General features: G+C 39.6%; 1 protein-coding gene across 6 annotated transcripts in view; it reads right to left on the bottom strand.

Annotated features, from left to right (window-relative positions):
• Positions 1-229: 229 nt before the first annotated feature.
• DAPK1 (death associated protein kinase 1) overlaps positions 230-9,852 on the bottom strand; it is a 257,163-nt gene continuing 247,540 nt past the window's right edge. For all 6 annotated transcript variants that reach the window (XM_069087981.1, XM_069087979.1, XM_069087980.1 and 3 more), the window contains exons 25-26: positions 6,500-6,688; positions 230-3,262 (exon numbers count right to left, since the gene is read on the bottom strand). In XM_069087981.1, the coding sequence (XP_068944082.1) occupies positions 2,036-3,262; positions 6,500-6,688 (1,416 nt within the window). In that variant the 3' untranslated portion in view covers positions 230-2,035. The remainder of the gene's footprint in view (positions 3,263-6,499; positions 6,689-9,852) is intronic.

The following is a 9,852-nucleotide window of genomic DNA, read 5'->3' as shown; positions in this document are numbered from 1 at the left end:
GGCCCTCTCACTTACTTATGAGACTGAAGCTGCCTCCTGTCTAAAATCACTTACAAAAGTTTTCCTGAGCTCTTCTTTTAATCCCAGAGATTTCTGATGTTTATTTAGGCCGTTCTAGCTCATGCCGATTTTATGGAAAGATTGGTCAGTAGCTGTGGATGTCTTCAGTTTCTTTTTGCTAATGATTCCATCCATATTTTTCACCCATTCATTTCATAGAAAACAATAATGCTGGTGTATGGTTTATAAGCCACTTGTGTATACATTATGTCATTTGATTCTCCCAACCTATGAGGCAGTGCAAATGGTCCTGCCTGTTAATGAGGGAATTGAAGTCACTCAGGTAATAAGAGGCTTGTCTCTTAGTAGACACCCCTCTTCTTAAGCTTGTAGCACCCCTTTCAGGCATTCCATGGTGTAATCAGCTCCGTGTCTTTTCAGTCTGCCAAAGGAATACAGATGCAGCCCTTTCCTCTAAAATGAGAACATACAGAAAAATAAGCTTTGTTCTTTCCTCTTCCTCCATTCCCATAGGGATATATTAGGGGACCCAATTAAGAATACCCCCAAATTGACATTTACACAACCTGAAATCAGAAAAGGAAAAGTCACATAGGGAGTAGTGTTGATGAATACACAATTCAGAGAAATAATTTCTTCTGCAACAAAGTCTAACAAAAATAATGCAACAAGCAATAGTTTATTTCTTAAAAAGAAAAATTCCCAAATCAAAAAAAAAAAAACCCCCAACCAAAAAAACCACCTGAACAAAAGAAAACCTCCTCAGGACAAAACAAAATTTGAAATTTACTACATTTTTAAGTTTAAGAAAAAATACCTGTATTAATATATACATATATATACACACACACATATTGCATATATATGTATATACACACATATATATATATTGTGCCATTAACATTACATGCTTTTCAGGACAGAATAGGACATATTTCTTCATATTAATTCAAAAGCTATGTATCACAATTTAAAATCATTGCAGGAAAACTTTCTTTATTGTTTTTGTTGTTCACATTTCAAGTACTGGAAATACACAAACCAGGGCCTGAATGCTGAAAACCATGTGCTGTGCTCCGCTAGTGATGGACAAGCTATCAAACATGACTGTGGGATCACGGACTTTACATGGGTTTTGGTTATCCTACAACTGTATGAACCTTTTACCTGAGATGAGAGGAAATAATGAAGCATGGCAATTTAGAGGCTGACAGGGAAGCTCACGCTGAGATTTAAACAAAAGAAAAAGGGGTAACACACAACTCTATGTAGCAACAGGTGTCACACGTGAAACTTTCCTAGGAAAGGATTTTTTTTCCCTCTCTCCCTGTTTATTGTCAAACAAAACACTTCAAAACTGGGGGGAAACCAGAGGTGAAGCACCACTTGCAATGATCAGCCTGCAGTCAGGGACATAGAGGTAGCATTTTCTTTATGACAATTCCTGGCCATCTCTGATGATTCCAAACACGTCCTCTTCTGCAAAAGGCACTCACAAAATTCCTATTTATAAGTTATACAGTGGTATTATACTATACTGACCACAGACTGCTTAATATGAAACAGTTTATGGTTTATGAAAAAAAATAAGCCAAGGAGATTGTTTAAGGAATAAAACTGGCATAAGAAATGCACATTTTTGATACATGCACATTAAAAAAGTCAACATGATAGCTTTTTACAAATTTCACTTAAAAGTTGACTGTTCTGATTTCATTAGCAATAGGAAGCAGTTAGTTGGCGCACTAGGTCAGGAACTGAAAACACTGAAGGTAGAGCATTTTTTTAACGGCCAAAGTAAAAGCAACAGTTTGCTCTCAAGGTGGAAAGATGATTCAAGTAAGACAGAAGGCATGGTGAGAGAGGGAGACAGTGGAGGAAAAAAGGGAAAGGGAGCCCCCGGGGGTAAGATTGTCCATAAGCACAGAAATGAGCACATCCAGAAGCCATTGTGATGCTGTGCTCCTCTCCCTTCTGTGGCTGGAAGAGATTTGACCCATGTCTATGGCTGTCCTCATCTCGACACAACAGAGCTAATTGAATTATAGGATGTCCCACTATTACAGCTTGAGGCATAGGCTTCTTGGCCATTGGCATCTAGGTTAATTTTGAAAACAGAGGAGGCCCTCAGTAAAAAGTCGGCCGCATCACGGCGGCCTAGTTCTCTCAGTTTGGACATTAGAATGCCAACAGTGCTGTCTGGGTAACTGCACCATTCCTGGAGGAGAGCATAGACTGGACTTGGAAGGAAATCCTTGTGAGTTCCGTGATTATACTTTGCCACGAGTTCAGGGAGACCCAAGTTCATGGCAAGAAGGCACCAGTCCTTCCCCATAGGATCAGGTGGGTCCAACAGGCGACTCAGTTTTCTCCGAGTTAGGAGGTTCAAGTCTGAAGCATGAATGTCCATTCCGAGGCTAGCCTGGGAGTAGACATCAAGACACCCAAAGCACATAATACTACTGAAGCTTTCCTTATAGCCGCCCATGGTGTTAGTCAATGAGGTCTCTTTAAGAGTCTGTGCTCGGAAAAAGTCCCGTGGCTGGTAAATCATGACAGGCTCGTGATGTTCTCTCAGCTGCTGGGGACTTAGATAATGCTTCACTGTTAACAGGCCAGGTAAAGTAGTGGTCATAACATTCTCAATGGTACTGCACACGGAATCTAGAAGCAGGCAACATTTGATCTTCTCAGTTTCCAGCCCCCTGACCTGAACCTCAATGCCCTGCCCATGGTTGACCAACAGAACAAGCAGCTCTGCTCCACGGTGGGCAATTTTGCAGCCATTCACCCACAAACGTATGTCCGCATCCCCTTCAGTGCTCTGTTGGTGAATCCACCGACACAGATTCACCTGGACCTTGTGAAAGATCCCACATGGGAAAGGGGTGAGGTGCTCCACTGGGACGATTCGCACCCCTCCATATATCATCACTTCATCCTCTTCATCGGTCCAGGACCGGTGCAAGTTGTCAGTCTTGATGAGGGCAGGGATGTCTACCATGGTCCCACTGCTCAGGTCCCGGGCACAGATGTCCATGGCATCCAGGATCTGGATTAATTCTTCTACGTCACTGTCTGGTATTAGACGCTGAATGTCCTCCATGGTGTACCGTCCCCTGTAATGGTGGAGGGCTTTGGGAGTCTCCACAGAAAGGAGCTTTCCCAAGACATTGGTGCAGAGCCATCGTGGGTCCAAGAGGATGACGTCTTGTACAGTCTCGCTCTGCATTATGTTAATCTGCCAGAGGGAACAATGAGTAGTCATTTACTGGGAAACATAGATGTATATAGTGGGGTTTTTTTCTTAGTACTTAAAGGCTTATATCAGTGAGAAAAAAAAGTTAAACAAAACAAACGCCAGTAGCTACTGTCCTAGATCTCTAAAAGCTTTTAATTTACTCTTGTCTCTCTCCCACAGAATACAGGTATCGGTCTCTTTATTATATTCATTATATGATTGCCCTTCAATGATGTGTTTATGTGAGTTCTTTGCTCAGAGAAAAATATTCCTTGTCTAGAGAAAAATGAACAGACCCAACAAGCTGATCTTTCTTTGGCAGCTTATATATGATGTTCAAGTGCTTTTAACCATCTCCTTCTAAAGTAAATTTCTGCTGAGAATTTTTATTTCTGCTTCTTAACATCAGTGAATAACAGGTCCTCGAATATCTCTCACAAGACCTTTCAGGTACAGACATAGAAACACCTAACAAATGGACTCAATCATGAGACAGATGCTAACCAAGCAGGTATACATCATGTATATGGAAATTATGATCACTTTATACATACTTTGCTGAGGTCATCTGTTTATGCTGAACCAATTGTGCATCTCTTAGGTTATAATGTCATAGAACATGGCACCAGAATCTTTGTAGTTCTGGGAAAAGCACCATTTGACATTCAGCTTCCTTAAATATTTTGTAATGTTTCTTTTTTCTTACTGAATTGTGGCTGTCATTTAAAAAATTGGGGAGGATTTGTCAATTCTAAATGAATAAGTTTTAAAATATGGTCAGTTTTCAATCTTTATTACAGGCAATTGGAGTGTACTGTTTTATCCTGAAAATCCAAAGTATATTTTAAACTTGGCCTCCTTCCTGAGTTAAAGAAAGATTAAAAATCTTTTAAAATCAGAGGTAATAAATTAAACTTATTTGAGTTCCCTTGTCAAATTCTCTAGGTTAGGGGTTCTAAATTACCCAGCTGAAACGTGGGGAGCTTTTCCTAAATACTCCCCACTCCAAATCACACAGCTCAATTTTCCCTTCACTTAGGAAGAGAGTTGATAAAACAGCCACAGCACTGTGAGTCCTTGGGTCAGAATGCTGGGCTGTGCTATGAAACAATCATCTCTGCTCACAAGGTACCAAAAAAACAATGCGGTCTATCATTGGTGGCTTTCTTTCCTTTTTCTAAGCCCAGAAATCCTTTGCCTGAGAATGGGTCAGGTTATCACAATTGTAGGAACTGTCCCCTTAATGAACATAGAGGGAAAATACACCTAGCATCAGGATTTCTTTACTTGAGTTCCATGAACTAGGAATGTTTTTTCCCCATAACTGGATTTAAAAATAATTAGTTCCTTTGTCACCTTCTGTATTTTACTTTGTGTGTTTAAAAACATTATTCTGAGAAGGCACCCATGGGTTTTATCATACTACAAAAGGAGTTTATACCACAAAAAAGGTTAAGAACCCTAGTCTAGAGGGAAAGTATGCATCTTCCTGACATATATAAAGTCAGGCTTGAATGAAGTCATTGTCACTGGACTGAAGACTTCCTCCCTTCCTTTGTGATCTTAATTTGCTCAGTGCATTCATAGGGATGGGGGGGGGTTAAGCTAGCTGAGTTATCTATCTATATTCTGAATCAGAATATATGTCTATATGTATATGTCTATATACACATCTATATAGAAATACATATACATATATTTATATATATATATAAACATAAACACGCATACACATATGTATTCTGAATTAGAAAGTTGTCTAAAAACCGGATGGTAGCATGTAGGAGAAAACTTGTCAGCTAGTTTGGTGTATTGGAAAGACCTCAGATTCTGGCTCGGTCACTAGCTTTGTGACCCCCACTGATCTCAATGACTATGACTGGCAATCCTAAGCCTGAGTTTCCTTGTGTCTAAGGGGGGAATCCAAATGACGAAAAGATATCAAAGTGCTTTGCAAATCTGAAAGCATTATATAAACATTCATAACAGTTATTTGAAGTAGTGCCCCAAGAATTAATCATGTCAACTTATTTATAACTTATTCAGCATATTCAACTTATCCATGTGTCACTATATATAAGTATAGAGAAATTATTTTGGGGGGAAATGGAGCAATGATGCAACCCACACTGGGCAACCTAAGTCGGAAATTGACATGTTGAAGACCTAAAATTACTTGTCATTTTCAGTGCATTTCCGGCTACAAATTCTTTCTGAAGGAGTTGCAGTTGCCAGGTCAGGATAGTTCAAGTATTTCAGAACTCCAATGTATGTATTTATTTTGAAAATTCTCATTATAATACATTGTTTCTTATCTTACAATTTCTCTGCCACCACATACTGCTGCTTCGGTCTCAAGTCTAAGCTCGGGTGATCTGGTCAAAGTGATTGATTACATTTTGTCCCAAGTATCAGCCCTTTTAGCAGCTTAGTGAAAATACATGGTTCCTGGAGAATGAGGTGAATCAAAACCCCATTAAACATCCAACTGCTAACTCTATAAGACAGTAAAATTATGTAGTGAAGATCGGAGTAGAGAGAGTTGTATGTAGAGAAATTTATGTAGAGAAGAGTGAGAGGCAAAGAAGCAAGCTCTTAACGGGGCCGGGATACAGTCACTGGAAGTTGTTCTGCTCTACAGCAAAGGGCAAAATGAATTTAACAAGAAGATCTCCAGGACAAACACTTTAATGTTCCGATGAAGAATTTGCTTAATTTTTAAAAAATTAGTTAAGCTTATGCTAAGCCTGATGACATGTGTGTGTGTGTTTGCGTATGAATACATACACACACACAAACACATATTTCCAGAGGAATTTTTCTTTTTATTTATGTCATTTTTATTTATTCAAAAATATTTATAAACATCAAGCATTTATGAAATATTACTATTATACAAATATAATTTATATAATATTAAATACTTTAATATTAATGAAAAATATATTAACATGATACGAGTAAACATCTATTATTTATATATTACATGTGAAATATATATGTATTTTTTCTCCTTTTCTCTCCTTCCTTCCCTCCCTCCTCTATGTTCTGCTCACTCTCACTGCTATTCATGCTCAGTACTCCGTATTCAGGACCTTTTCAAAGACTGTGGACAACGGATCCCCTTCCCTCACCTCCAACTACAGCCTTTTCAAGAAAAGGAAACAGACATGTCAGAGAAGAGAAGAGTTAGCGTTTCTCAGACTTCCCTGAATCACCACACTGTGGACTACTCACTTCTCCTGTGCTGTGAAGCTGCTGAACAATATGCCTTAAATCCTCTTCATTTGCAAGTGGGTTCAGCTGGTCTTGCACATCGAACACAAACTGCTGGAGAGACATCAGCTGGTTGGGCCCATTCAGTTTTCTCCAGGAGGGCAGAGTGGAGATGATCTTCTCGCACAGGTGTGTCATTGGGGGGCAAACCTAATGAACATGTATTTGAGTAACTAACTGTTGTCTACACACCGAACACATACTTCCTTTTCTTTTGAAGTTTTAAAAATTGATCTTTTGTTTTGACATGGTCTAATTTCTCTTTTCTCTCCTCTCAGAGAGCCATTCCTCATATCAGAGAAAATTTTTTTAAAGAAAAAAATGTGAGAAAGAGGAAAAAAATATCAGAAGAATCAATCAAGTACAATGAAAAAAGCTGACAGCCTGTGCAATAGTCCTCCACCAATAGCGGACCTTTCACCTCTGCAAAGGAGTCTGGGGAAGTGTGGAAGGTACACTTTCAATGATAATTATTTTTATCCAATGTTACCTTTTTATTGAGGGGGCAAAGGACTTAAGTTTTTTGTTTTTTTTTCAAGTGAGTACTCAGAAGTTTCCCTTGCCAATTCTAATCAGATTGCAATCATCTGTCTTTATATCTATTAAAAATTCTGCTGCAAATTTTCATTTCTACCACTTAATGTAAATGAATAACAGTTCCCTGAATATCTCTTAAGACTTTAGAGGCACAGGAATAGAAATGCATGCAAATATGGATTCATTCATATGATAAATGTTGAGTGAGCAGCATTCTTCACTCATTTGCTCATCCACAGGAAAAAAAATGATGACTTGAGGGGCAATGAAATAGGAAATGTGGGTGGGTGGCTGTGGCTCTCTAAACAACAATGGTAAGTTTCTACCAAATGAAGACCAGCACTTCTTGCAGGATAATATTTTCAGTTATATCTGCTTCAAAATACTTGGCATTCATTGTTCAATCATTCATAGAAAATGAAACTTGTAGAGTGTATAAGTAACATATAACGACAATGAGAAAAAAAAGCAATCGTAATGTGTTCTGAGTGGAAGTGTTCCTGCCTCTACCCTTCCCCCCTCTAATCTGTCTTCCACACTGTTTCCAGAATAATCTTACTCACACATAGATGGGGTCACATCACTCTCTTGTCTGCCAAGTAAAGTTCAAATTGCCTTACTTGACAGTCACGGTCTCCTCTAAACTTGTACCACCTTAACCACCCCTGTTCTCCTCCTGGCGACCTCCATATCTAGATTCAGCCAAAGTGTTCTCCATAGAGAGAATATCTGGCCAAATGAACTATGCTCCTTTTTGCCTCTCTAGGCCAAGGACTCCCTCTTTGCTTCCCCTGCACTGATTGAATTCACATTTATCCTTAAAGATGAACTAAAATTCAGCCTCTTACAAGAATCCCCCCTTAGGCCTCATGGAGCATTTTGTCTTGTAACTTCCTAGTGCCCTTGGCATGATGTTGTGTCTTGTAGCCCCCTTTACTTTCTACCCTCACAATACTCCAGCACATTAAGGACCTGTGAATTTCTAAAGCCTTTATCTCCTCCGGTGCTTAAGCAAACTATATGCACACACAGAGTCAAGTGTTTATAGAATGCATTGGGGAAAGGAATCGGAATTTTGCTTGGCTAGTCTTAGGTTTTAGGTCTACTAAGGTATATTCCTTATAAGATACCAACTTTAAGAAAAATATTAAGGGGCGGCCAGGTAGCATAGCGAGTAAGAACACTGGCTCCAGTGTCATTACGACCTGGAGATGGAATCCTGGGCTCAGATACTTAGCATCCACCCAGAAACACCTGGCCGTGTAACCTTGAGCAAGTTACTTAACCCCAATTGCTTAGGGGCGGCCAGGTGGCTCAGCGAGTAAGAGCAGAGGGCTCCAGTGTCAGGATGACCTGGATCAAATCCCGGGCTCAGATACTCAGCACCACAACCAGAAATAACTGGCCATGTAACCTTGAGCAAGTTACTTAACCCTGATTGCTTTAAAAAAAATATTAAGCACAAAATCCAAAATTATTGGGGAGTTTGTCAATTCATTTGTTGGAGTTCACTGACAGGCTAAATTACTTTTCCTATTTGTATACCCAAAAGGAGATGTTATGAAAAGTAGATGGAGACTAATATTATTGGTGTCCCCTTATCCCTGTGTGGACTGGGGTGCTCAGTGGATGAGCCCTGAGTTCTTACCTGTAAGAGTTGGGTTGACTGAGTCAGTCAATTGAATCAACTCGATCCCACTTAAAATAAGGGTCAGTATCAAATGCCCTGATACCTTCATGAGGTAAGAACATTTCTCTATCGATTCAAAGGCTTTAGACTAAGTATAAAAAAAATCCTTTATCAATTTCAGGTGTCCTTGAAACTGATTAGATGAACTTCAGTGATGGGACACAAGTTGGATGTTTGGATTGAAAAAAGAAATTTGGTCCTACCCAATGGGGTATGTATAAATGATGGGCCAGCAGAGATTCCAGAGTCTGGGGACTTCATAGTAGAAGCCCCTGGCCATATCCTTGAGGAGGAATTTCTTGATAGGGGCTGGGGAGAGTACTTTGGTCTTTCTTTGCCAGTCCAGTGACCAAAGGACAACTTTGTGAACTTCAGAGGATTTGTATTTCTTCCTAAGCATTCCAGCAATGTCTCTAGGACAGCAATGTCTGATGTCTGCCCTATTCCCCAAAGATAGTTGGAGTCAATAAGGAAAGGCAGATTCAAGGCTCTCCAAGGATCCTAGCCAGAAAGAGCTCCATCACAGCTAAGGGGGCTTGAGCACAAAGAAGCTGGGAACCACCCCTTTGTCATAGACGCTTTCTAAGCTGGAGTCCGGTTTTTCCAGAACTCCCTCTGTCACATGGAAAAGTGTGTCCGTGACTTTGAGGGGGAATGTTGTGTATCACCTCTGCTTACTATATGCCATCTCAATAAGTGATAATTAAAGCTGCCTGACTGAAGGATATCAATCATAATCAATGGGTGCAAGTGCCTTGGTGTTCAAGTAAATGGGAGTTAAAGGAAGAGGAAAAATAACATTTCCCAGGCCTTCAGGGCTGCAAGGAAGGGAGATGCAGCCCCTTGTGTCAGCATCCACAGAGGATGGGCTCCTTATGGAATTGTGGCAGGTAACAGAACAATCCACAACTTATGTACAAATGGTTTAATGGTTGGATGGTTTAATGAACAATTATTATGTAATGCATGTCTATATTTATATTCCATCACATTTTTTGCTTAAACTTTGGAAACAATTAAAACAAACAAACCCTCATTAGAGAATAAAGAATACTGGACTTGCAATTAGGAAGACCTGAGTTTAAAT

This window comes from Petaurus breviceps, unplaced genomic scaffold (assembly GCF_028583685.1).
Source record: "Petaurus breviceps papuanus isolate PSGF00001 unplaced genomic scaffold, PetGlider_PUasm1.0 183, whole genome shotgun sequence".
Lineage (NCBI taxonomy): Eukaryota > Metazoa > Chordata > Mammalia > Diprotodontia > Petauridae > Petaurus > Petaurus breviceps.
This window is presented reverse-complemented; position numbering and strand designations above follow the sequence as displayed.